Raw genomic sequence first — 27,945 nt, forward strand, 5'->3', positions numbered from 1 at the left:
CGGCCATTGCCAAGCCAGGAAGATCCACCTGAGAAGAAAGCGCATGTCCAGCCATTCTTCCCAGGACAGCTGCAACAGCCACAAGCCTAAACAGCATTCACCTAAATCCATTGTCCTCCAGACAGGTGTCTGGTGTTCCATTCTCTAATGAGTGGGAGGATCAACCAGTTATTGCAATCAGATGCAATGAGATCCAGGTGAGTCTATCTGCAGTCAAACATCTCTGTTCTCAGATCCTGGTAACTCAGTCCAATACCATACAAACACAATGAATATACTCAAAAAAAATTTTAATCAATTCATGGCACACAAAATATAGAATTAGCTGATCATATAAACACCAAGAACATTGTTCTGCATCCTGTGACATACCCACCCTATCTGGAGTCCTTGGAGGGAGTATTGGAGGGGGCTCCCTCTTGGGACTCCCTTCTTCTGCTGGGGGACTTCAATGCTCACGCGGGCAATGGCAGTGAGACACCCCCTCCTCATTAGCTTTTGTGTAGCAACAGCCATTCTTCCTGCAGCAGCTAGTCACAGATTCTCCCTAAAGAACATAATGTTTTAAATAAGAGTGTCATATGTACACATGGCACCAGGACACTCTGGGCCACTGTTCGCAGATGAACTTTGCAATCGTATCGTCTGACTTGCGGCCACATGCTTTGGACACTCAGGTGAAAAGGGGGCAGAACTGTCCACTGATCACCACCTGGTAGTGAGACTGTAGGGTCTGGCAGGCCTAAATATGTCATGAAGGTCTATTGGGAACGTCTGGCAGAGTCCCTTGTCAGAGCTAGCATCAACTCACCCCTCCATCAGAGTTTAAACTATGTCCCAAGTGAGGCGGAGGACATTGAGACCGAGTGGGCTGTGTTCTGTGCCTCTATTGTTGAAGCAGCCAGCTGGAGCTATGGCCCCAAGGTCATTGGTTGACTTTGGCGAGGATATGGAGAACAACCAAATGAACTTATGGACTGATGGACATGGCGGTCTTTCTGAGCCCAAAAAATCAAATTGCACATAAATCATTAAATGCTATTGAACAATTTGAAGAATGGAAAAAGCTTTTATCATTAAAATGCAACATAAATTGCAAAATTTTATGTCAAAACGTAAAAAGTTATGGAGCATAGTAAAAACCAATTGAAACTGAGCAGCTGAAGAAGTACACTTTGAAAAAAATAAACACACAAACCCAAACAAAATCAATGCAGCTGGCTAAAGATTGACAAGTGAAGGAGTGCGGTATGCAAGTCAACAACCGGGTCTCCTGCACTGTGGTGGAGTTAGACACAGTGACATCATGCTGACTGTGGGGACCCTGTTGATCTTTTTAAGTGTGTCAACAGTCCACGCTGTTGATCTGAATGTAAGTTTCTCTGTTAAAAAAAATTAATTTCTTAATAAGTTACAGTTTTCATTTATCTGGAAAAGAGAATTTCCTCTTATTCATTTGCCCTCTTCCTTTGTGATTTTGTCATTACAGATGGATATTGACAGTAAGAATATTTACTTAGTTGATCTTTACTTGTAGTGGCACGACTTGCTTTCTTAACTTGTGTTTTCTTTGACAGACTTCCTGTACATACCTTCATTTTTCTCCCAAAACTTCTGTATATATTGTGATATTAGTACAAGTAACTTACCTTAATTATTTTGTGCAACTTTACAGAAAATGTATAATTTCTTCTCTTTGCTTTTTTTTTTGGATAAATATGACCTTATGTAAACATAAGCATGAGTGTTTTTTGTTTAACCAGAAAATTGGACCTTCTCCAAGTTTTTCTTTTTATTGTTTAAACAGTTCTGCCTCTGTCCTTTTCAGCAATAGATAATGATGCTGACAGTCCAACTAAACCCTCTATTATTAATTATAATGTAAGGAACCGGCTGATGGAACCCATGAACGTGTCTAGTGAGTGGCCTTTAAAACATGCATTAATGCTAGCTTTCTTTTTTCCATTTAAAAATTGCAAAGTAATTTTGTCTATCTGAAGGAACATTTTCATAATTTTTTTAAGTTGGTTGCGATGGAAACCCCTGCTTCAATGGGGGCTCATGTCAAAGTAAATCTGCTACCGAATTCACATGCTCTTGCCTTGAGCCCTACAGTGGAAGACGATGCCGGAAAGGTAAGCAGAAGTCTGTAAGTGGCTTAATATTTTATTTCTTTTCAGAGTTGTGAGTTTTTTTACTCACTTAAGTGGCTGCAAACTCATGCGGAGTTAATTTATCCTCCTTTAATGACTAACTTCTTCTTCATTAGTCAGAAATGTTTGCAAAGGCATCTATTGTGCTTGTGGTCACTGTGTTGCTGACTTCTGGGTGTGCAAAAAAAAAAAAAATGCAATGCACGATTTAATATAAGAAAATGCTTGAAAAAGAAACGAAAGATCAATTGAAATGGTTCATCATCTCAACATGAAAACGAGATACAAGACAACCTACATCCTAATGCTAATGAAGTGTTGCCATGCCTACATCAGTGCCAACATCTTGTGAACCCAACCCCTGCCAGAATGGAGGCTCCTGTATAAAAAGAAATCGCTGCGCCTGTCCAGACGGATATACGGGGAAATTCACATCAGTTCTGTTTGTTACGATGCAGATTACTGATGGCAATAGACATAAAAAGACACTAAAGGTGTATTTTTCTTGATTTGTAATATTATCACAAAATATAAGTTGACAGGAAGAGTATAGGTCAACTGGGTGTGTGAAAATTTGTAAATGTAAAACAAAAACATTTGGGAAAGTCAGCATAAAACAAAGCTTGTTATTCATTGGAAGCTTTACAATTTAAAATGAGCTTTGGTTGCTGTAAGTAACATGTTTGGAACAATCTTATTTAAAACAGAAATTATTTTCAACTTCACTTACTTAATTTATTATTTTGCCGACATTTACATAAATTTTATGTTACTGAGCCAAAGTTTTCAACATCCAGAACTTTAGTTTCTTTCAGTTGTATATCAAAAGCACAAATAGGTGTTTTGTGACTGTGTTGAGATTCTGAGTTTACTTTTTAACTTATAACATTTAAATAATTTTGTTTAGCTTCAAATGACTGCTACATTGGCAATGGAGAGACATACAGAGGTGCAGTCAATGTAACAGAAGCAGGAGATGAGTGTTTGGCCTGGCACTCTCATTTCATTGTTATTCTTGGAGAGGATCCTTTTACCACATACTCAGACTTCCCTCATCTGGAATACAACCACTGCAGGTATTCTAATGGTCAAATTACATGATACTTTCTACAGCATGTTTAAGTCCACTTTTAAACTTGATTAAACTTATTTATTTATCGCATTTATTCACTGTAGGAATCCTGATGGTGATCAGAGGCCCTGGTGTTTTTTTGAAGGGGTTTAAACTGGAGTGGGGTTACTGCAAAGTCAAGAAATGCTCTGAAGGTGACAGCCTTCACATAAAAACATCTCTCTATCCATCCATCCATCCATCCATTTTCTCAACCGCTTGATCTAATTATTAGGGAAGCTGTAGCCTATCCCAGCAATCATTAGTTGGGAGGCAGTGTACGCCCTGGACAGGTCGCCTGCTATCACAAAGCACATAAAAACATTTTACATACAAATGTTAAATATAGAGTACATAGGACTTTGTTGTAATATTTTCATTTTATTTTTGGTATTATCACTTAGTCCCAACTCCTCCACCACAACCAGCAACACCAGAAATTGGTCCTGCTCACTTCTCCCAGTGTGGAAAACCCCAGCCACCTCGCACCAGCAGGACTTTTGGCAGCACCAAGTCTTTTCCAGGTGCCCATCCATGGCAAGTGTCACTGCAGACAAAACCCATGGGTTCATATGATGAGTTTGTACACATGTGTGGTGGGATCCTGCTAAATTCCTGCTGGGTCCTCACTACAGCCCTCTGCATGTAGGTATTTAATGCATTCCTGTTTCCAGTTCATTCTTTTATTTCTCCAAAAATCTGACCATTGTTTTTCTTTTTAGTGATCGTAATACTGATTACCAGGTGGTATTGGGAGGAGTAAATCTAGACAAACGAGAAGAAAGTCAACAAATCATCCCAGTGATAGAAACAATTGTCCATGAGAACTTCAAGCAAACCCCATGGACTCTTTACAACAACATTGGTTTGTCACATTTAAAAAAAAAAAAAAAGTATTGGTCTTTGAGAAATGTAGTTATGTAAATATTACTTGATTTTATAAAAAAAACAACACCTATTTACATAATTTCTGGTATGTTTCTGGTATATACCTGGGATCCCTGGTACAAACTAAATATAAGTCTATGCCTGTTGGGAGATGCCAAGATCCAAAAGCTTCAAACAGAAAAATCTCAGAATTCTGAGATTAAAGTCAGAATAACTATTACTATTTTCTCAGAAACATTTTTTCATCTTCAGTGTTCTCCATACTTCTCTAATTCCATATTAAAGAAATGTGTAAAGAAAATAAAGTAATGTAGAAGCTGTGGAATTTGAGGTCGAAAGAGCACATGCAGGCTAGCTTTCAGACCTAGCCTCGTTGTTGATTAAATGGGAATGTTGTCTTTATTTACAAAAAAGTCCCCAACGGTTGACAAAAACATTGCCAGACCAGTTTGGTAATATCTAGGGATAGGTTCCCTCTGCATACAGAGCATACCCCATGGAAAGCAGAACTCCATCCGGGTTCAGAGCCCCGATACATGAGTGGCCACTCAAGGACAGAAAATTGCAGATGGCCTAAATGATCAGATTGTGGGTCAGCAAATGCAGGCAAATTGATCCCATTCACACTTCTTACTGCCAGAACACCAGCCCAGCATGAGAATGAAGGATCTTTAGTGATAGCTTTTTTGATCTGCACAGTTTTCATGGCCACACCCTGAGCCAGAAAGTCTGTAGCTTTCCAAAGGTGTACTGCAGCTGCCGAGGCAAAAGAGACCTGCAATCTCTGTGCAGTGCATGGGCTCAGCCTCTGAAAGGCAATCCAACATTGGATTAGTCTGGGCAAAACCAGGGTGCTGTGGGGTGGGCAGTGGGTGCTGTATCAAGAGACATCCTTAGAGCTTTGTCAACTCAGTTTTTGTCCTCACACCTTTTTAGTACAATGAAGATAGCTGCACCAAACAGCAGCAACCCCTGATTGACCACAGGAGTGTTAAGGGATCCTCTTTCTCTTTGGTAGAGACAGTTCAGCCAGCCTGCTCTGACCTGCAGGACCATAAGCTCCATAGGTCCACTTTTTGCCTGAATCAGCATCTTGTGGAGGTAAATGCAGTGACTGGTGATAGTACACCTTTCCTCCCACATCTCAACATCAGGAGCAGAGGTCATGTCTTTCTCCTGTTTGGCTTGATATGCCATTAATAAGAAAGCGGTATTGAGTGTGCAAACCATAGCACAGCTGCCTTGCAGGATTTCTTAATCAGGTTCAAATGAAAACAGTCCACACTAGAGGATCCCCCCTGCTGACATGGAAGTTTTTGAGTGATGGTGCTGCAAGTTTAACTCGGGACATCTGGTGGATGCTACATTTTTCCATTCCTTCACAATTGAGCACAGAACGCGGAGGGTGTCTTTCCCTGAAGGGCTCTGCACAAATATGGCAGGCTTCTCCAGCACCTCTGGGGTAATCAATAGAAGCTGTTTCCTGTCCTCCTTGCTTTCAGCAGCTTATTCTCATCCCAATGGAACTGGTGGCATCATCTTTTACTTTGGGCCACTGAAGGTCAAATTTCACTTCAGAACAAATGTGCAAATCATGCAGGTCCACATGCCAAGACAGTGAAGATGGTACTCCTCACCCACTTGGCCAACACTCTGGTGCTTTAACGCTAGAAGAACTTGCATGTGAAGCCTTGTCCTCTCCTGCTATAGGGAAGTCCAGAGGATCAACCACAAGGCCATGGTTGACTGAATCAAGTGGCAATGGATCAACAGCGTGGATTTTTTCACATTATCCCGTAGCCCAAATGTTCATGGCAAACAGCCGCAATGTTTTAATTCTTAGATCCCAAATATTACTAACTGCAGATTTGTTAATGTAATAAAGACATCTAATTTGATTGTAAATCCAGCAATTAATAATAGTCTTTTTTTTCTGGGCTCAATTCTTTTGCAGCTTTGCTCAAACTTAATGTTACAGACAGTCCATATTGTGCAAAGGAAACTCGCTTTGTGAAGTCAGGGTGTCTGCCAGACCAGGCATTCCCACCTGGAAAGGAGTGTGTGATCTCTGGATGGCGTTCCAATGACTCATGTAATACTCTATTTTATCATAAAATCATTGATCTTCATGTTATGTAGAGCTGATTTATTACCTACTTGATGATAACCAGTTTGAACATAATTAAATTCTTTCCTGTATTTTCTTTGACCCCCACATTTTAGCCCGTTACAGCAGCCAGCTGTTGAACTCTCGTGTTTCTCTGATCTCTGAAGAGCAATGCAAAACTCCTGAAGTCTATGGAAATAGGTTGGACAGCAGCATGCTGTGTGCAGATACACTGCATGGCGGCATTGACTCCTGCCAGGTGCATTTCTCTGACTTTGAGTCAACCAAACATAAAGATTACAAGATCTACATCTGTTTGCTAGCATTTGTCTTGTGTTAATGTTTCAACTTCATTATTTCAGCATTACAGGGGGATTATGGCGGTCCGTTGATGTGTGAGCAGGACGGCACACACTACATCGCTGGTGTGGGGAGCTGGGGTAACCTCTGTGGTTGGAAGGACAAGCCTGGTGTCTACACTGATGTCCACATGTTCCTCAACTGGATCAAAAGCAAGATTAACTGAACATTAAAAATGTTTTTCATTATTCCTTAGATTACTCAGTTCAGGATAAAAATATTGGGAAGAATTTCAACAAAGTCAAAAGAAACTTAGTTTGCCTTTAAAATGTTTCTATTTATTCAGCAATAAATCAAGCATTTACTCCCAGCCCAGCTTTGAGTTAAAAGAGCCATTATCATAAACTCACAAAACTGAACCTGCCAGAAATAAGTAGAGGAAATATTTCAGTGGGTCTGTTCTCTTTTATAACTGAGCCTACTTAGATGCAAAGTTAGAGATGCGTGGCTGCACAGAGATTGTGCAGTGTTCCCTTGCAGTTTTTGCTGTTTACTAAAGATAAAACTGTATAAATTCTCTGTACTTCGCACTGCTGGCCACACAGCAAACTCTGGTCCTGCTTTCTATCTTTTCAACACACAGTGTACAAAAGCAAAAAACAAACTTTTATTTTAGCATTTCTTTTAGTTGGAAATCTGTCCTGTAATGTCTTCAATTCAGTTTCAGCAATATCAATATCTTGGTGTTTAAGAGTTTTGTATCAATAAATAAAGATACCTTGAATTCCCTTTTATTCAACACATACCTCAAAAACCTTTGTAACAAACTTGACTAGTCCTGCACTGGATCAACATGCTTAGTTCCCTCCATTGTGGCAGCTTCTTTTATTTAACTTTTTTTCAGCAAGTTTCTGACTGTCTTCAAACCTCATCGTTCAGTTTATAAATCTCTGCTTTATGCATTATTTATCGCAGCAGCTGTACTGGACATAGTCATCTTCATTGTGTTTTGGAGTGCAGCTGTTGCTGAGGAGGAGGTAGAACTGGTCTTTTTCTCCATGGATCTGAATGAAGTTGTGGTGGTGGAGGATTTTTTCTGGACTGTCTGGATGGTTTTCTTTCTTTTGACATGAAGAACTTCCATGGCATCCATATTGACACCTTGTTTAATCTCCTCCCGTGTTTCCACCTGCTCTGATGTTTGTTGTTGTTGCTGCTGCTGCTCCATCTGCTCCTGTTGGTGCAGCTGAAATATGAAGACAGGTGGGAGTTTGATGCTTCTAAAGAATCCTAAACTCCTTATTATTATCTTTTATCACACTTTACAGCCTTATACTAAAATCAGTTCTATTTTCACTTACCATCATCATATGCTGATACTTTGCAATAGCTTCGTCAGTTGTACTTCCCTCAGTTAGCCCCAGTTCTGCAGCTCGGCGGGCAAGCTCAGCCTTGTGTGAACCAGGAGGGGTCCAGCCCACTCCTCTAATCCAGTTCAGGTCTGACTTATAGTTCACCTACAATGTAGTATAACAACTGCTGAGTCTCTGTCTGTGTGCGATACACACCCATTTACATTAATCTGACACCAGTTAGATGACTCAAACTACACACTCCATCACTTACATCACTCTGCAGTTTATAAGCCTGCTTGGCATGCCTGACTTGGAGCTGCTCGGGATCGCAGGTGTAGTCATGGAGCTTGTGTCGGTAGGTGAGGTCACTGGCCTGAGCTTGACTCTTTTTGGCCTGCAGGAACTCAGGCTGGTCTGCATGGATTTTGTAGTGGGCACGGTCCTCCTTGGACTGGCGCGTATACTCCAGGTTGCTCTGGAGTTTGCTGGCTGCCAGAGAATGCACCATCTTAGGATCATCCTCCACACAGCGCAGCCCCACCTGGTGGCCCTTCTCCTTCAGATGGGACTCCTTGTAACGGAACTATTTGGACAGTATTTGCATTTTGATTAAAATTATCTGCAGCTGCTTCACACTGCAGAGCATTTTTACAAATTTGATATTCAGAGTAAGTTTCAAAATTGGTGTTATATAGATTAAAAGGAATGTAATAGAACTATATTATGAGATACTCACATCACTGGCAATTTCTCTGGAGGCTTTGGCAGTTTGGAAGGGAATAGCATCTAGCCTTAGGTCATAGCCTGATGTCTTCACCTGCTCCCCAGATGCCTTGTAAACTTTCTATATGGAATGAGAAAAGGGAAAAAGGAAACAAACTATACTAGTATCTCTTCAAAGGTGTTTGAAATAAGTAGCTTGCGTTTGCATTCGAATTACACAGTTTGTGAAAATGTGAATAAGTGCCTTACATCACTGATCTGCTGGGCATTGATCTTCGCTCTGACAAAGTCTGGGTCGTCTGAGTGTAAGGTGTATTTATGCATGTCATCATTCTTTCCAGATTTATACAGCCTCTGCAATATACCATACAAAAACAAACAGAATAAGCCTCCAGATGTTACAAATTCCCTTAAGTGTATTCAGGCTTTGAATTATTTCTTCAGCACATCTATCAATTCATCCTACCTCACTGCACTGCTGATAGCTCTGCTTAGCATGGACAATATCAGGAGAGTCAGCCACTGAGGTAAACTTGAGGCTGTCTGGTAGCTGGCGATACTTCTTCTGCAGGAAGGAATGTAAACACTTAAGAACAGAAGCCTCAGAATTGGGTTAAAATAGAAGTCAAGAGTTAGAATTGCTGAATCGTGAAGTAATAACCTGCAATTAGTTACTTCTGCTCTTGGCACTGCTTAAAGCGTTAATCACAAAGCCTAAAATAAAGTATTGAATTGGCAATGTTTTCTGAAAGTTTTTCCAGAACTTAAAACTAAAGACATATTTAGAATTTGGTTTAATTTAAATATTTATAAACAGTCATTAAATAGCAAAGAACATTTGCATATAAAAAAAGAAGATAAAAAAAACTGTTATTGTGATGCCGGTAGTGTTAAACTTTTGACAAACCCCATTTTCCACATTCACTCACATTGCTTATTAGTTCTCCAGCCTTCTTGGCAGACTCCAATTGAGGTGCCCCTACTCCATCCCAGGCCACTCCTTTCATAAAACTGAGGTCTGACTTGTAGAGTTTCTTTAAATTGAACAATAAGATGGGTCAGAGAAGTTGCATCATGCTTGTAAGGTCCTTTTTGCCCCCCAGTTATTCATGTAGCCATCATTCACCTCACTCTGCAAGTCATAAGCCTTTTTGGCCCACTTGACCTTCATGTCATCAGGCAGTGCTGTGTACTCATGCAGCCTCTTCCTGTAATCCTGATCGCTGGCCAGAGCCTGGGCGTTCTTGGCTGCCACCAGATGAATCATATCTGGGGTGAGGTGGTACTGCCCGCTGATCGACAGAGCACCCTTGCGGTACTCCTGGTCGCTAGCCAGCCGACCAGCCTGAAGGCAGTGCAGCAGATACGGGTCGTCTGTGATGCTTTTAACACCGATGTGTTTCCCTTTGTCCAGCAGGTGGTTGTGTTTATACTTGTACTGTTGAAAAAGTGGTTATGTTAGTTCAGTATGTTCTTTTTTAATTAATATTTATTCATGTATTATTTAGTAAAATCACACATTAATTTTTCTCATTAATGATGACAAATGAACATACATCACTGGCGATGCCTGTAGAGCTCTTAGCAGCCTGGAAAGGGATGTCCTGCATGGTGAGCTTGTAGCCCTGAGCCCTGAGAGTGTGCCAGGACTCTTTGTACTTTATCTGAACCAGAGCAAAAAACATTAAGTGTAAAATAGAAAATAAAAAAAAAGAAAGAGATTTTATTTTTTTATAGGTCATCACATGGCAGAGCTTGGATATGCTGTCTGTACCTCACTGAAGTTGGCTGCATTGATCTTTGCTTGTGTGATCTCTGGCCTCTCAGTTGTAATAGTGTAGCTGTGCTGATCATTCACCCCTTTCTCTTTGTACAAACGCTGTGCGACAGTGACAAGATGCAAATCATCATTTTGTATCAAACAGTCTTGAAGTGTGTACACTGCAAAAACTGAAATCTAAGTAAGATTAAAAATCTTGAGTGCACGTATGCTTTTTTTTTTTTTTTAAAGGTAAGATAATTCTTAGTTTTTAATGCCAGGAAAGTCTTGACAAACCAAATTTTTTTGTTCTGTTGGCAGACAATTTATCTTATTTTAAGCAACATTTACCTAATTTTTGTATAATTTTTCTTGTTTTTTAAGGCTGAGTTTTTGCAGTGTAAAATTAACTATAGAGGAGAATATGAAAATATGTCAGGATTAGATAAATGTAAAATATGGAGAAAGCTTAAAATATCTCACTTCATTTGTGATCTGTCCACTGAGTTTGGCATGGACAATATCTGGAGAGTCGGCAACAGAAGTGTGCTTGAAGTGGTACGGCTGCTGTCGGTACTTTTTCTGTCACCAAAGAATAAAAAGTTGTCACATTTCCTGGGATCTCATTTCAGTCTTTCATATTCTTTCATTTGAAATTTCAATGAGAAACGGAAGATCTTACAATAAATGTAAGTTGCATGTACAAAATTGAATATATGGTTATTTATGTAAATTGAATAATGAACCGGAGTAAAGCAGATGCCTCACATCACTGATGATGTCTGTAGCTCTCTTGGATCCTTCGATCTGCAGAGCTCCGGTGGCAATCCAGGCTGCACCTCGCAGGTAATTCAGGTCAGACCGATACACTCTCTATAGAGATAATAACAAATTACCTTGTGTGAGGTATTCAGTTGCTGTAAAATGCTATTTATGTTTGGTTTGTCTCTTTTGTGGTGGAGAAAAACCAAAACAAACTTGATTATAAACACTGGAATTTTTCTGATACTATATCATAATAATAAAGAGGAGTTAATAGAATAAGTTATATGAAATATTCCCTCTCACCTCGCTTTGCAGAGCATATGCTTTCTTGGCAGCCTGTAGCTTCAAGTCATCAGGCAGTGAGGTGTAGTGATGTAGCGAGAGCCTGTAGTCCTGATCACTCACCAGCGACTGGGCTTTCTTGGCATGAGCAACCTCTATCATATCCATGGGGAGGTGGAACTTGGAAAGATGCTTTGCAGAGTCTTGCTTATACTTAATCTAAAATGATAAGAAAAGACATTACAGCCCTTTCAAAATAGCCTTTTCTTTTTTAAGCTGAAACACATAGAAGAGAACTAACATCACTCTGTAGCTTGGTGGCATTGACTGAGTGAGCAATGTTCAAGTCATCCTGCAGTCCTTTCAGTCCAATCATCTTCCCTTTTGTCTTTTCAAATTCTTCTTTGTACTTTTGCTGAAATAAAACATGGCAGAGGGGAAATCAGCACAATAAATGGTCCATTCTCCATTAAAATACACAAAAGTTAAAGTGACAGTAAAAGTGCTTTAACACGATTTTCAAAGGGCTCTCACATCACTAAGGATCTCTGCGGATGCTTTGGCAGACTGGAAAGGAATGGCATCCAGACGTAGCTTGTAACCACCATCGCGTATCTTAGTCCAAGATTCCTTGTAACGACTCTAGAAATATTGCAAGCAAAACAAAGCGCAGAGTCACCTAACTGGATGCACTCATTAGCTATCAAATGGATCAGAGCTGATGAAAAAAACAAATGTACCTCACTGATGTTCATGGCATTGATCTTGGCCTGTACCAACTCAGGCAGTTCCCCACTGAGTGTGTAGTTGTGCTTCGTGTTTTCTCCTTTTTCCTTGTACAACCTCTGCAAAGCAGAAATAACAGTATCACTGTACATCCAATAAATTAAGAAAAAAAGTGAAAGTATCCATCAGCCTTTCATTAGAAAAAGTAAATTTTATTTGCAGTTATAATTTTAGTCACAGATATGCATTTGTGTCAGATCAGTTGCACGTTGGCTCTTGTAAACTAAACAAATAATAAAGGGTACAAGTTGCAACTGAACTCACATCAATAGCCAGTTTGTTGCTGAGTTTGGCCTGCGTCATTTCTGGAGTGTCCTCAACACTGGTGAACTTCAAATTGCTCACAGCCTGGCGGTACTTTTTCTGGAGAAAATAAAAGTCCAAAATCATTAACTTCCGATCAGTTCACAGTGAAATGTAGCCTAGCTGGGAAATAGATGGCACACATGGTTTTAAGAAAGAATAGAGGGAACAAGTGTCCCAACAAAAAATCTGGCAAAATTTCTAACAAAAGTGACTGCAGACACACACACACATAAACACACACACAGTCACTGATATAGATACATGTACATAAATAGAAAATAACCCGGCTCATAACGAGCTCCGGGTTCGGTTCTATTTGTGCGCACTCTGTCATTTCATGGTTTAATGTCGGTGACCCTGACTGGAGTGACCCTGTAAATGAGAGGCTCCTTATGATGAGGTTATGAATAGAGCATGCTGCCTCCAGTTTGCACTGTAGACATTTGACATTAAGTTCTTCATGTCCCAGCTGCAGGTCCTTTTATCAAATGATTCAATGATCAGGGGGAACCCATTGACCACATATCGGTCAGTGGGTTCACCTCTACATGCCAGGTAGAGGTGAAAATTTAAGAACAAAAAATCTTCAAAAAATTAGACATTATAGCATTACAGCTTTATTGCAGCATAGAATCAGTTAATAATCTTAAATCATCAGTTATCTCTGATTTTATAGATTTTTTTTTTTTTTTTTTTTTAATAAAAACAATTTCAAATGTTTGTGAAGAAATAAAATCTAAGATGTTCATTATGCATCAGTAGATACTGACACAGGTTTAGAAAACTGGATATTCTGAGTAAATGGGGGTGGACTTTATCCAAAATTAAAACAGAATAAATCCAACTATCAACTGTGCAAAAATGCAGAAAAATTGGAAAGTCCGGTTTGCCTGTGAAAAGGTTAAGAATGCTGGACTCAGCATGTATGTAGTCCACATACTGTATGTAACCTAGTTCGTAGGCAACACCAATGGGCTGTGACTCTTTAAATACCCTCTGACCTATATGCCTTTCAGTTACTTGTTACATAATCATTTTTACAAATTTTTCATGGCCTGTTCATTGGCTTAGTTCTCACAAATATTATTAGCAATAGAGAAATGTTACTCAAACACTGCACGAGGGTTGGTTGAATTTAATTTGATTTCCAGTTTAAGAAGAAAATAACAAAGAATATAAATATGTTTTGTTTCCAGTAGTAAGTTTAGTTGGTAATTTTTCCTTTCACCTAACTGCAGCAATGCATTGTGGGTGATAGGACCAAGCATTACCTCGCTGACCAGCTCTCCGGCCTTCTTTGCCTGCTGAACATCCAGCGATTTTGAGGCCTCCCAGCCGACACCCTTCATCCAGTTCAGGTCTGATCTGTAGAGTTTCTAAAAACAAAGATAAACACACATGTTTCAAATACTACAGTATTACGATTAATTGATCACTTGTGCATGACATAACTTGCCATAACTTTTCTTTAAAAAAAACAAAACAAAACAAAACCATACATCGCTCTGCAGGTTGTAGGCCTTCTTGGCCCAGGCTACATTCATGTCAGTCGGTAGAGTGGTGTACTTATGGAGGAAAGTCCTGTAGTTGGTCTCGGTGGCCAGGTCCTGAGCCTTCTTGGCTTGGCTGATATTCAGCATGTCCAGGGAAACACTGGGAACAAGATTTATTTCAGACAGAAAACAGGAAGCTTTGTTTGTCTGTTATTTGAGGCATTATCGTAGATGAGTGCTCCGAGCTACTGGACTAATTTCTGTATAAAATGAAGTTAACTTAACACTATCATTACATGAATGATATCAGGGTTGCTTAAGTATTTGGTCTACCTTATATTTACACCTACCCCTGAGAAACATTTTTTTCTAAATTGCTTAGTATGTGGGTTAATAAAATGACATCCTACAGGAATGTGCCAATACTGTAAATGTAATTCAGTTCCTTAATTGACAAGCTTTCCATTAACATTTGCTTCATAAATAGATACTGTTTGTTTAATCAAATTACCCGTGTTTGAACTTTAAGAGGTCTTCAGTCACTATGTAGGTCACATATTAGGGGAGGGAAAATTGAATAAAAAAATCCAATATCAGAATTTTTTGCTTCACAATTTTAAAATTGATTTTTTTTTTGTTAAAAAATGGATTTTTTTTCCCCAAATAAATAAAAATAATTCATTATAAATTTTTTGTCCTTTTTTTATTGATCTTTTTACTTGTCCTCTTGCGCATTATAGCAGCAGAATGATGGTCTGGCTACTGTGTTGTTTTTTCTTAATTGAAATTAAGAAAAATGACAAGCAAAAAAAGTTTTGTACTTTTTTTTTTCATTTTTAGTCTACAAAAATCAGCAATATTGAAGAATCGTGAGAATCACAATTTAAATCGAATCAGTACCCAAAAAAATCGGAATCAAATCGGGATGAAAGCATATCGTCACAGCCCTATCACATATTCCTTCCCTCTCAGGTCAACATCTGCACTTATAGCATTAAAGGGCACAGACGCTTCAGAGGCAGCCAATTAAAGCTCAATATCCTTAGCTTCCAAACTGCTAAATAAATCTATGTGACCCATAATAAATATATCAAAGATAAGGACATATTTAAAGTGAATGCAAACCCTCAGACTTTAGTGTTCATATACGCTGCATTTTGACCTTCTATCACAAAGAATAGCAAACAGGAGATAATTTTTTTACTTGAGTCTGAGTCTGGAGAACAAAGATTGTTAAAAAGCCACAATTACAGTCAAGCGCCTCACCAATACTTGGTTTTGGTGTCTTCATACTTCTTCTTGTAGTAATGGTCACTCTGGAGTTTGGTGGCCAAAGCAGAGTGAGCCATTTGGGAATCATCGCTGACTGACTTGATACCGATAACTTTTCCTTTCATTTTTTCGTAATTCTGCTTATATTTGACCTGCAAAAATCGTTTAATAAACAGTTTTTTATCTTAGTTTGAAAATATGAAAGTGTGATATAAACGGTTTTACTCTTTGTAAATATCTAAAGAGATTTGTTCTTCAGGTTTCAACTCACATCACTGGCCAGGTCTCTCTTGGCTTTTGCTGTAAGTATTGACAAAGAGTCCAAATGAAGCTCAAAACCTTTTTCTCTCTGCTTCTCCCACTGGCTCTTGTACACTTTCTGCAAAGAAAAAAATGTTTTAAAGATAAAATTTTTCTTTTTTGGATAAGTAACATGTAACAGTGCCAGAAATATATTAATAATAAAATGAAAAAAACAGCAATAGTTTCAGGTGGAATTTTTTTCTCTGTAGTTTAAACAAGAAACAGCAAACGTTACATGAAGAGAAGGAAAAAAAACCGAAATAAGCAATTAAATTGTTAATGATCTCAAGCTTTCCAATTTCCTGCAACTGAAATAATCAGAAGCCTCTTACTCTCACTTAGTGTTCATTAGTGTATTTGGTCTCCAGTAGAAAGGCCTCAATATATCAAAGGAGTCTTCCATGATGCCAGAGCATAAAGCCTCGCTTTCTTTTGTGACTCTTTACATTATAAATTAATTTAATTTTCAATTATCCATCTGCATTTGGAGATTCTTTTACATTTTTACCACATGCAAAGCAAATTGACCACAAATTACCTTTCTGTGTCATTTCATAGGTTTTACATGATAAATTTAATTCATAATACTTTCAATTGTGATCTAGTTTTGCTAATTGTAAATAAATAAAAACCTAGAATAAACAAGTCTACTTTATGGGAAATCGAGCACCAAATCCTTCACGTAGAAGATATAAAGTGGATTTATTTTACTTTATGGCCTCTAAAAATATAGGAATGTGAAACGTTTTATTGTTTAAAAGGAAAACATGAAAACCCCCTCTTCAGCTCTGACTACAAATTAGAGACCATGTGCAGTGAATGAGGCATGTCTCAAAGCTGCTTCTGTGTTTTTTAGCCACCATTCCACACAGGAAAGAAAGATAGTAGTTAAAATGCAAAATAAATAAATAAATAATAATAATGATAAAGTTTTTAAACTTAAGAGAATTATAAGAACATCCTTGATAGTCAGGTATGACCATAAAGGCATGATTTCATTAAACTTACCGCACTGAGCAGGTCAGCGTTGGCTTTTGCTTGTCTGAAAAGTGGTTCGTCCTTTGTGATGGTATACTGGTGTAAAATCTGCTCGGTGTTTGCTTTGTATGCCAGCTGGAAAATGACAGACATGTATTCTGTGAGAGTGACATTATATCAGGAGACACAAATGATAAGAGATTTCCATATGAAAACTTACATCGCTCTGCAGTTCTTGACTTTTCTTGGCATGTTTGATGGACAGGTCGTCCGCCACCTGTGTGAACTTGATTTTGTCTGCCTTCTGGCGGTATTTGTTCTGAGTAAAAAGAGCAGCTGATAAACAGTGGTGCCTAAGATGGCGTGAGGGTCAGGAGGAACCTAAAATAGGAGCTCGTATTCTGACTTACATCACTAAGCAGCTCCCCAGCTTTCTTAGCCTGAGCAATGTTGAGACATCCCTCGGTCTCCCAGCCAACTCCCTTCATCCATATGAGGTCTGAACGATACTGGTTCTGTAGGGAACAGAGGGGAAAGGAACGATAAACTCTCAACAACATGTTTTTTCATGTTTGTTTATTGTAAATAAACCTGGTGCTGATACAGCCCCTAAAGTAGAGTTTTTACCTCACTCTGCAGTGCATAAGCCTTCTTGGCCTGCTGGACCTTAATGTCATCAGGCATGACAGTGTATTCATGAAGCTTTGTGCGATATTCCAAGTCACTGGCAAGGGCCTGAGCCTTCTTGGCATGACTGAGGTTGATCATATCCAGCGGAAGGCTGTACTGGGACTGGTTCTCCTTGGAGCCCTTCTTGTACTCAATCTGTGATTAGAGTAACAACACAGAACTCTTGGTATTTACTGCTGGTATGTTGCATACAATCTATATATTATACTCGGAGGAGTGTAAAGATAAATTCTGAAAGCTTTTTGCTAATACTCGTTCATTTCTACTTACATCACTGCTCATCTTGGCCACTTGAAGAGAGTGCAGAGTCTTGGAGTCACTCACGTTGACCCCCACTGCCTTCTCCTTGTTTTTCATGTAGGACTCTTTATATTTAATCTGAAACACATGTCTTTCCAGTTTAATTTGATTTGCCAGCTATTACATCTGATTAAAGCCAATTAGATCTTAGCTCAGGCTCATCTTGCTGAAGTGGGTGAGAGCGTGTGCTAACTCACATCGCTGGCGAGGTCTCTTGAAGCTTTGGCTGCTCTCACGCTCAGGTCGTCCATACCCGTTTCACATGCTTTAGACTTGGTCTTTTCCCACTCTTCTCTATATTTAATCTGGAGAGACAATAATGAGTTGTTTAAATCATAACCTGACGAAACAAACTTATGATATGACATTGAATGAACTTCTGCATGCATACATGTTGTCTTAAGGCAGGCATCTGTTTTCATACATGTGAACTTACATCGCTACACAAAGCAGCATTGGCTTTGGCCTTTTGGATTTGGGGCAGATCCTGGGACAGAGTGTACTGGTGCTTCGTCTTTTCATACCCTGCTTTATAATTCAGCTAAGGGACAGGTGGATTAAGTGTTTTCACACAGCAGTGAGCTTGGTGCTTATAAGTGCAGATAAAAAATAAAAAAAATCCTGACAGGGTTGATAAAAGTACCATTAGACCTTGGTAATGTGTTGTGTTTGTGCTGTTTATTTACTTACATTGCTGACAAGTTGAGCATTTTTCTTTGCTAAAACGATCTCAGGTGTGTCAGTCACTGACTTGTATTTCACCTGGTTGATATGTTGCCTGTAGTTCTTCTGCAGCCATCAAGGACATAATTTTACATCAGACTCATAGAGCAATTTTCCAGTTCATTCAAATATTTTACACTTTAAGGTTTGCTTTATTTGTATTTTAACTGGACTTTAACTAATTTGATAATAAATTCCAGCACATGTCAGTTTAAGAAAACATACATCTTTCAGTGGGTCCAGCTTCCTTTGGCTTTGGTACCCAGGTGTGAGAGTGGCTGGGTAGTTATATTCACACTGCTCCTGCTCATAGCCTTGTTTATAAGAAATCTGAAACAAGCAGTGCAACAAGACCACAACAATATAAATGTCCACTTACAATTAGAATGGATCCTATGAGCCTTATGCTCATGAAAGATAGTAAAAGATGCCAGGTATTTATCATTAAACTCAAGAACAACTGTATTACAAATAAGTCTGCGAAAAGCCAGACTTACATCACTCGCCAGCTTCCTTGCTTTCATGGCGTGCATGGTTTTCTTATCGATGCCCGAGTCTTCATAGTGGCCCTTTAAATGAGTTGTGTATTTCTCTTTGTATTTGTTCTTTCAAAATACAAAATGAAGAGGAAAAAATTATGGGACTCCTTGATGTAACTATAATACACACACGCTGCAATCACTTAGCTAAGGACAAAGCAGTAGGGGAGTGGTTATGTCATCTAATTTGCCTCTTGTTGGCATGTTATTTGCACTTTTCAGAAGACTCACATCACTAGTAAACTTGGCAACCTTAGCGGCGTTTCGAAACTGCGGCGTCTCACAGAAGTTGATGCTGTGTCCTTTGGTGTTCTCCAAATCTTTTTTATACTCCACCTGCAAATATAAAGCAATAAAGCGGCAACTGTTATAATTTACTTTCTTTTTTTAAGAGTCAAAGTTCATCCCTTGAGGCAGCAAGGGATTACTCTTATATGCTGTGTGCTAAATATACAGTAACATGCGCTCACTAACACCTCATCGTAATGCAAGAGTCACTGAGAAGCAGCTTTAAAATGCTGTTCTGAGTTTAACAAGTACTCTGTGGCATGACTTAACACCTCAAACATTCAAGTTGTGCTGGAAACAAGAATTTAAAAAAAAAAAGGTGTTTTTACTGAACATCTTTGTTTTTCTGTGGAAGCTGTGGTTCAGAGCTTTTACAGCTTACATATTTATGTTAAAATTCCAAGGCTGAGAATAGATGCTCATGTGGGCTCTTAATCCTGAGTGAGGTACAGTGTCATGAGTTTGATGGGATGTCCTGTGGCCTTGAGTGAAAACTGCAACTTCACCACAAAGGCATGTCAATGATGATGGAAATGCAGGCTGGGTGACTTCATGTTTGCTAGAAACTGACACACTACACCCTATATTTCTAGCTCTTAGACACACGCACATGCATACTAACATCAATGCATTTATCTCTAAAACTATTTTTTTTTTTTTACATAATAAGACAAGAAAGGTAGTTTTATCAGGATAATAACCAACTTGTCCTGCCTCATCTTCTCAATGCAGTGTTTTACCCACCTCACTGACAATCTTGTTGATTTTTTTGGCATTCTTCAATGTCAAACTGTCTTCTGAAGTTAGACTATGGAAATGTGATGTGCCCTTCATCTTGTTTAAGTCCTTCTTGTATTTCAGCTGGAGAAAAAAAGGTGGAGGATTCAGTGCCTGTTTTATTTGTATAGGATCAGGTGATTAGAGACATTGTTAGTCAGTCTGTGAGATCAGTTTGCAGAGTTATTGCAAAGGGAGGAGTCCTCACTATTTCCCCTCATCTGCTCAGCAATGGCAAGTCCACATGATGGACGAGGCTAAGATTCATACATACTGTAGTTTATAAACCAGCTCAAATGGCCCCACAACTCACATAGGTTTCCTTTTCAAACAACTCCAAATCTAAGAGTTTAAATAAACATTTAACCATCGACACATAAGCAACATGGTTGTAAAAAAATGTAAAATTGGTCTAAAGCTGCAAATTGATTAATGTTTTTCCAGCTCACACAAGTACTTATAGCTGCTTAAGATTACTCACATCACTGGCAAAATCCTGAGCTTTCTTTGCAAGATGATAACCAGGAGTGATCATTGCAGGGAAGCTTCCTTTACCTCTTTGCTGCTCATATTCCTCAGTATAAGCAATCTGTAAACAGAGTACTTGGTACTTTAATTGTACAAATAAAACAAACAAAATAAAACGTGTTTTGTGAATTAAATTTACCGTGCATATTTAAATAAATGCAAACATGACAAATAAACATCTTTCATTGTGCAACCTGTATATTTTTAAACTGCTTTTGTAAGAAAGTGTCAAGTCTAAAACTGCTGGGACATTAAGGTAAATCTTCATACCTGGCTGAAATTCTCTGCGTTTTCTTTGGCATGAACCATCTCAGCAGCTGCTGCCTCAGCACTGGCTTTACCCTTAATCTCCTGCTCATATGTCTGACGATACTTAATCTGGGAAAACATGGCAGGATCAGCTGGGAATCTTTGCCCTGCAACACTGTTTTGCCTTCATACAGCATTGTGTAAATAGTTATTGTGCCACTCACATCACTGGCCTGCTCAGAGGCTTTCTTTGAAATTTTGTATCCTGGGGTGATATGAGCTGGGAAACTACCTTTTCCTTTCTGGTGCTCATATTCTTCTGTGTAGGCATACTGGGAGGGAAAAAAGAAATTAATGGAAGAAGACTATTATCTATAAACAACATCTGACTAAATAATTAGAGCTTACATCACTAGCAATTTGTCCTTGCTTCTTGGCTAAGAGCACCTCTGGAGGATCAACAAACGTTGTGTATTTTGAAACTCTTTCTTCGTGTCCTTTTTTATATTCCAGCTATAAAAAAAAGACAAACACACACACACACACACACACACACACACACACACACACACACACACACACACACACACACACACACATGCCCACACAAACAGAAACACATACAATTGGGTTTCTGTAGCTTTTTAGATTCACAAAAAGATGCATTATCCAGTCACAGAAACAACTTTTCTGAACCATTGAAGTTTCAATACATCCTTTAATACATACTTACACTACTGGCCAAAGTATTGGCTTTTTTAGCAGCATGGTAACCTGGTGTGATCATTGCAGGGAAGCTGCCTTTTCCTTTTGATTCTTTATATTCTTCTGCGTATTTCACCTGCAATAAAAGGACAAAGTCATTCAGAGCACAATGATACAATCGTAATATATAATTAATATATGAAGATGAACACTTTTGGTAAAGAAAAAAAAGGTCGTACATCACTGATGGTGTTCTGTGCCTGAGACATTGTAACAATCTCCTGGTTGGTCACCATCCCTGAATACCAGGTCTGCTGCTGTGAGAACTCTGACTGAGACTGAAAGGACTGCTAAACAGTGGAAAAAAAGAAAAAGAAGAACAGCTCATCAATCCAAGGCCTACCCAGGGGATGTAACTTTGTATCCAGAAATTTCTTTTTCACTTTGTTAGATTGGACACGGTCAAACCTCGGTTACTACACTGCAAAAACTCAGCCATAAAAAAAAAGGAAAAAAATACACAAAAATGAGGTAAATGTTGCTTAAAATAAGAGAAATTATCTGCCAACAGAACAAGAAAATTGGCTTGTCAAGACTTCCCAAAACAAGTAAAAATACTCTTAAAACAAGAGGAATTCTCTGGCATAAAAACTAATAATTATCTTACCATTAAAAAAATAAGCATATGTGTACTCAATTTAAGATTTTTTAAATCTTATTTAGATTTCAGTTTTTGCAGTGTATGCATTTGGTTTATATAACAGATGATGTAAATAAGTTTCTCAGGGCAAATAAAGCCTTCAAATTCCACATTAAACAGAAAATAGATCAGATTTCTCCACTTTACATTACATTCATCAATAATAATTTAGTTTTCACAATGTTATGCTAATCTTAAAGCTCATTGTTTATATTTGGATTCTACTAAATTGTATTTAACTTTCTTGAATTTAAAAAAGAAACTCAAAATGTTCTTATTTTGTACACTGCACCTGAAATTCTGGAGAACTTTCTGCCTGTTACATTGTAAAATATATGAGAAAATGCAAGTTACCCTTTTTCTTTGGAAGTGAAAATACCCGTCCACTCTATAAATTCAACATTTGAATTGGTCAAAAATCAATCAGGCCAGTGGTTGAACCAAGTTATTGACCTCTGTATATTAAATTAACCTTATTTTCCAATACACAAAGATTAAAAGCTTTAGAAAAGCAGAAATATAGAAAACAATTAATTGAAACATGTACCAAAGACACAAAAAAAAACTTTTGCTGAACTTGAACTATGTTAAATCAACAGTGAACAAAGCATGAGCTGACTTCATCCAAATAGTGCTGGGTTTATCCATTACCTCTGCCATGGAGGTTATGTTTTTGCCTGCATTTATATATCTGTCTCTCTTTCGGTCTTCCTGTTAGCAACTTTCCGCAAAAAATACTCTGCTGATTTTTGTGATGTCTGACCTGGGTCAAAGTTACATGCCATTAAATTTAGGGAGCAATCTGGAAGGAATTGTGGACATAAGAATTGTTAGCTGCTTAGCGGATGTATATGTTCCCTGAAAGTTTTTAGTTTATTTTTTATTTAACCTTTAAAAAAATCACTGCATTCTGTAGTTACATCTTCTTGTCCCAGCATTGGTTATACAAGTCAGTTGGCAGTTTGTGGTGTGTGCAAGTGTTGCAAAACAAGTCTTAAGATACGTTGCTGCTCCTTTTTAAAAACATTTTGTTTTATATTTTGCTCTTGTGTAATACATTAAAGTGGTTTAAGCAGAAGGTTTCCAGAGTGAATCAGTTCTTTGCCAAAGACACATCAAAAAGGGAAAGGTTGTTGTCAAGAAGCCATTTTTGATGAGTAAAAATGGGGAGGAAATGTTGACCTAGGCCAAATTACACTAGATATAGACTGAAAATCAGTCATTATCAAAGTAAATGTGTTTATTATACAGGGATGAATCCTGCCTAGAGCACAGGCATGTTGCAATAAGAAATAAGTCAATTTATCGCATGATGAGAAGACATGCATTGTTTGCCGGATGCAATAATTTTCATGTCTTTCTTTTCTCTCTCGCTCACTCCGAGCAAGCGCCACATTTGTTTTGAGACAATATTAACTAAACACGGCAATACTACAATACTACTACATCTGCACCTAAAACAAAATAATCAACTGCAGTTTTCCCACCTGGGAAAAAAAAAGACTTTTAACAATCTGCCTGGATGAACATACATGTTACAAACGGCAAATCCAAAACTTTACAATGACATGAAAAATGTAACACTGAAGGCAATCAAAGACATTCAATTTTGCCATTCCAGTTCTGGTCAAGTCCAAACATGTCCACCTATATAATCTTGAACATAGATTATGTAACTGTATTACATAGTGTTTGGAGATAGATGTTCCAGATAACCACATTGCCAAAACCCCAGGAAATATCCTGATCTATTTTAGCAGACTGGGGACTGGATGAGCATAAACTAGTCTGCACATTAAGCTAAATGGTCCTTAGAAATTAAAGTATGTTCTTGAAAGAGTGTACTTGCATTATTATTGCATTGTTGTCATTTCAGTTGAAAATGGCCTCAAAATAACAACACTAATCACTTAGTGCAATATTATCAATTAATCACATGGAAAAATTTGTTACCATGACTGGCCTACTAGAGCATGCAACTCTTCATCACTAAAGCCGCGTGAGATCATCTTTACAGAAAACAAACAAGAGGCAGTCAGCATCCGAAGACCTTTATGGTATCCTTTGAGAAGCCTGGAGAACTATGCTGTGTGATGGCCCTAGGACTTAGCTTCCTAAAGTTTAATCTGCTCTGAGAATCCTGTTTACTGGCGTGCAAGACAGCTTCTTATGCTCTGTTTTAGACACGTGTAATTGGACTCCAGGCACACAATATGCAAATGTGTTTCAAAGTAAGATGTAAAGGAAGAATAGCTTGGACTAAAAACATATTTAGTCAGCTATGGGGCTGTGTCCTTCTTTGGAGTGGAAAAACTCCCTTTGTTGACGATTTTGATAGCTTACAGCTTACAGAACCATTACAACTACAAGACTCTGCAAAAGCAAAGGCAGAAACCCTACATGCTAAACATGAGCAAAATTTGCACAGTATAGGAGACATTCAATTATTTAAAGATATGAAAGGACAGTTATTTAGAGAGCAGAATGTACCAGTGAAAAACTAAAACAGTTAACCTTTTTATCCACTTTTAAAAACATCTAAACAATGCATCAAAAGAAAGATTTATGTTGATATTCCTTTTGTCTGAATGTAATGGCCAGTTGCTCTCCTGGGATCTCACCTGGCTGGCCATCTGACTGGCAAGGCAAGCCTTCTCCAGCTCCATGGATCTCATGTCACAGTGGAAAGTGGACATAAAGCGTTCACCATCTTCGCGATACTTCAGCTATAAATGCACATGGACGATGAGCGTTAAGCCAAAGCCAGCACAAATTAGTATATGCACACAGTGGACAACTGTCTGCACCATCCATTCTGGTTGGATGCTTTTGATACTGACAAATAAAACATAGCTCCAACTGACATTAAAGCTTTATTGGGTACTCATTGAAAAACTTGGAAATTTGGATTTACAACAACAGAAAAGACTGTCTATATAATGTTGGAGGAAATTACAAGACTTTATAACTACAGTTTTTTCTGAAATAACAAATGTTATACAAGTAATAGTCAGGAGTAAGAGTTTTTTTCTAATTTAATGCTAATGGTAGATATCAATGTATCAATGTATCCTGATGTTTGACGACTGGTGTGGAGAACTCAGTGTGGTTCTCTGATTTCATGGACCAGCATGCAGAGGTATTTTGTATGTTCAATGAAAAGATCTGATATGGTCATTTGAATAATAAAGGTTAACATGATTTCAAGTCACCAGCCACTATTTTAACTCAAGCTTAAATAGGTTGAAAGGATAATATCAGTATACTGTTATTAATAACCAATGTGTTCCAATTAAGATGAAACAAGACCTGCTGGAAAGGTCCAGCTTGCAGAACCAAACCGGGGCTGTTCACTCAGTTTAAATATGACCTAAACTAACATTAGAACCACTCTTTGGAGGAAGAAGACACAGGAACTTACTGAGAGCCTTTCTAGAACCAGCATGGACCCCTAGATAAACATAGTAGTCCACAAGCTAAATTTATTAAATACCTAGCTTAAAACAGTGTATGTAGCCTCATCCAATATGAAAAAACTACACACTCCAGATAGATGGATAGATAGATAGATAGATAGATAGATAGATAGATAGATAGATAGATAGATAGATAGATAGATAGATAGATAGATAGATAGATAGATAGATAGATAGATAGATAGATAGATAGAGCTTGCTTTGCAAGTTGGAGCCATTTTTCTCTTGTTAGAATCTGATAGAATTTTTCTTTTTTGTAAACATATTGATGTCTCTAGTGGTGAATAACGGCAACTAATGAGCTTGCTAGCCAACCACTGCTATTAGCATGTGAGCATTGCATAAACTTGTAGACACAGACAGGCTCAGACGGACAGAAACAGGTGACATGGCAGAGGATATGAAGGGATGCAAGGGTGTTTTTCCTGACATATAAATATAGCCCCCTGAAGCATAAAGTGGGCAAAGCAGAGGTGGGGGCAGTCTCGATTCTGTCACAGAAACCAAAATAACCTGAGCCACACTGTCCATTCCAAACCACTGCCATTACCACAGACTTAGCACAGCAGTACAACTTTATCAAGTTGTCTCATAGGGCTTTTTCTTTTTTCCATCTTGCAGCAAAGGTTACATGGGTTTGGGGTCAGTTCCTAGGTTTTCTAATTCTATGCACAGAATTCAAGAGTGTTCAAACCTCTGAGTCTATGTGAAAATGTTATAGCACTAAATGAGAATATTAAACGCAAACTTCTCAGACACATAGGCCTACAACAAAGTCTAAAGCATCTGAATTATGCAGGTATCAATGACTATGAAACCAGCTGCTAAAATAAATCCATTCGTGACAAACCATGATAAATATCTCACTCATGACATATACAGTGGCTTATGTCAACCTGTCAACAACAGTATCTGAGTCAGGGCCAGAACATGTGCCGTGTTGCTATGGTTTTTAAAATGATATGAAGTTACCTCACTGCTGGCCTTGCTTTGCTTCTTTGCATTGATGTTGATGGGGGTCTCGTAAACACTTGTGAACGTGTTGTTCCTTGGATTGTGCCTGAAATGAACAGTCCTTTCAGCTTTGAATGGTTGGAATCAAACCGCATCTCATTATGACAGGCGTGGAAAAGCACAGATGTAACTAATTCTATCAAATGACTTTCCTGCAGTAATAAGTCAAAATGTCTGCTGAAGAAATGCTTTATAAATAGAGGATTATATTTTTATGCCTAAACTAGATTTTTAAATCAGTTTTAGGGTTTATAGACAAGCCAACACAGAAATGTAGCACTTACACAGAGCAGTATGGCCTTTTCTTGTGACTAACAAAGTTGTTAGCAGTGAGGACCATCTTGCAGACATCACAATGAAAACACGCTTTGTGCCAATTCTGATTGAATAAGAAAGAAAAAAAAACATATGACATTGTTTAACATTTGGGTTCTTTGAAAACAAGATTATAATTTGAGGGAAAACAGTGGTCAGACAGGTAAATAGTTAAGCATTTGACTAATAAGATAGAATAGTTGCAACAGTTATCTTAGCACAGTTAACGGTTAAGATAGCAGTCACATTATATTCTTGCAGATGTTATGTTCTTAGAGTCTAAATTGATTCTTTTCCAGCAAAAGCATTATGATTACACAGATTATAAAATTTCACATAGATATTTTAGTATTAGAATAGCTCCATTGCACAGTAAACAGGTTATGTTCTAATATTTAGACAGCATTTAGGAAGGAAAGCGGTGTTATATATGAAAAATGTAATCAGCACAACAGATTCATGGAGTTGCTTTTCATTTAGAAATCATTTGATCCTTCATTTGTATTATTAATGCATAATAAACTGACCGATGCTGTTTTCTAAAATGTTTGGAACTTAGCTGTTTATTGGAGCTGAGCTGTTAGGCAGCTGTTAGGCACATAGAATAACTTGGTATATCTCATTTTTAAAGTTAATTTTTTATTACTGCACACAAGATCTACAAATTCTGCCAAGAAATATAAGTTTTTGACAAATAAGTCATAGAAGAAATCAGTTTGAAAATACATAATCCAGTCTCAAAATTCACATTACCTGATCAATGCAGTTGATCTTCTCTGCTGGGTACACTACAAACCCACATCTGGCACAAGACTGCATGGTGAGTGCTTATCCGTGTCCCCAAAAAACAAACAACAATAACAGAGAAAATAAAGAGGAAGGCTATATATCAGAAGCGGGAATTAGATTAGGTTAGGGAGACAGCTTCAGAAGCAGAAAGTGACTCCCCTGACAGTTAGATTAGTGTGGCTCTGGTTGTGGTAAACTTAGCTATGAGAGAGTGAAACTCTGAAACTGCCTCTTACTTGACACCATGTCCCATGATGGATCAACCCCTTTC

The 27,945-nt window shown here is 38.2% G+C and overlaps 2 protein-coding genes across 3 annotated transcripts; one reads left to right on the plus strand and one right to left on the minus strand.

The window, feature by feature from the left end:
- Positions 1 to 466: 466 nt before the first annotated feature.
- Positions 467 to 6,787, plus strand: LOC306771363 (hyaluronan-binding protein 2-like; the record flags this gene model as incomplete). The annotated part of the gene is made up of 13 exons (XM_079260530.1): positions 467 to 472; positions 600 to 677; positions 823 to 931; positions 2,025 to 2,135; positions 2,490 to 2,621; positions 3,061 to 3,229; positions 3,371 to 3,419; positions 3,623 to 3,909; positions 3,987 to 4,176; positions 5,089 to 5,166; positions 6,076 to 6,287; positions 6,386 to 6,573; positions 6,622 to 6,787. The coding sequence occupies 13 exons, from the start codon at positions 467 to 469 to the stop codon at positions 6,783 to 6,785; spliced, it is 1,773 nt and encodes a 590-aa protein (XP_079116656.1). The 3' UTR covers positions 6,786 to 6,787.
- Positions 6,788 to 6,875: 88 nt separating this feature from the next.
- nrap (nebulin-related anchoring protein) lies at positions 6,876 to 27,860 on the minus strand. 2 transcript variants are annotated; one of them, XM_079260951.1, is made up of 43 exons: positions 27,639 to 27,860; positions 26,855 to 26,949; positions 26,529 to 26,616; positions 24,702 to 24,806; positions 21,620 to 21,730; positions 21,409 to 21,516; positions 21,084 to 21,188; positions 20,900 to 21,007; positions 20,697 to 20,804; positions 20,380 to 20,487; positions 19,866 to 19,982; positions 19,065 to 19,169; positions 18,792 to 18,899; positions 18,520 to 18,624; positions 18,262 to 18,360; positions 18,008 to 18,112; positions 17,769 to 17,876; positions 17,542 to 17,649; positions 17,209 to 17,406; positions 16,992 to 17,096; positions 16,802 to 16,900; positions 16,612 to 16,716; positions 15,572 to 15,679; positions 15,295 to 15,452; positions 14,035 to 14,188; positions 13,807 to 13,911; positions 12,494 to 12,592; positions 12,184 to 12,288; positions 11,978 to 12,085; positions 11,745 to 11,858; positions 11,465 to 11,662; positions 11,165 to 11,269; positions 10,880 to 10,978; positions 10,412 to 10,516; positions 10,194 to 10,301; positions 9,764 to 10,075; positions 9,567 to 9,671; positions 9,104 to 9,202; positions 8,887 to 8,991; positions 8,651 to 8,758; positions 8,186 to 8,497; positions 7,921 to 8,076; positions 6,876 to 7,805 (listed from the first exon to the last, which is right to left on the minus strand). In XM_079260951.1, the coding sequence occupies exons 1-43, from the start codon at positions 27,702 to 27,704 to the stop codon at positions 7,515 to 7,517; spliced, it is 5,418 nt and encodes a 1,805-aa protein (XP_079117077.1). In that variant the 5' UTR covers positions 27,705 to 27,860; the 3' UTR covers positions 6,876 to 7,514. The 2 variants fall into 2 exon arrangements, with proteins under 2 accessions (XP_079117077.1, XP_079117078.1); XM_079260952.1 differs by lacking the exon at positions 24,702 to 24,806.
- Between the last annotated feature and the right edge of the window lie 85 nt (positions 27,861 to 27,945).

This window comes from Telmatherina bonti, assembly GCF_933228915.1.
Source record: "Telmatherina bonti genome assembly, chromosome: 21".
NCBI lineage: Eukaryota > Metazoa > Chordata > Actinopteri > Atheriniformes > Telmatherinidae > Telmatherina > Telmatherina bonti.

What these genes read in the sequence shown, in the direction of transcription:
- nrap (XM_079260951.1), bottom strand. Translation starts at nt 27,704, where the DNA reads ATGCAGTCTTGTGCCAGATGTGGGTTTGTAGTGTACCCAGCAGAGAAG. An exon ending in CACAGAACACCATCAGTGAT is followed by an intron (nt 21,517 to 21,619) that starts GTACGACCTTTT and finishes CTTTTATTGCAG; the next exon opens with GTGAAATACGCAGAAGAATA. An exon ending in CTTATGACTTGCAGAGTGAG is followed by an intron (nt 9,672 to 9,763) that starts GTGAATGATGGC and finishes TTCAATTTAAAG; the next exon opens with AAACTCTACAAGTCAGACCT.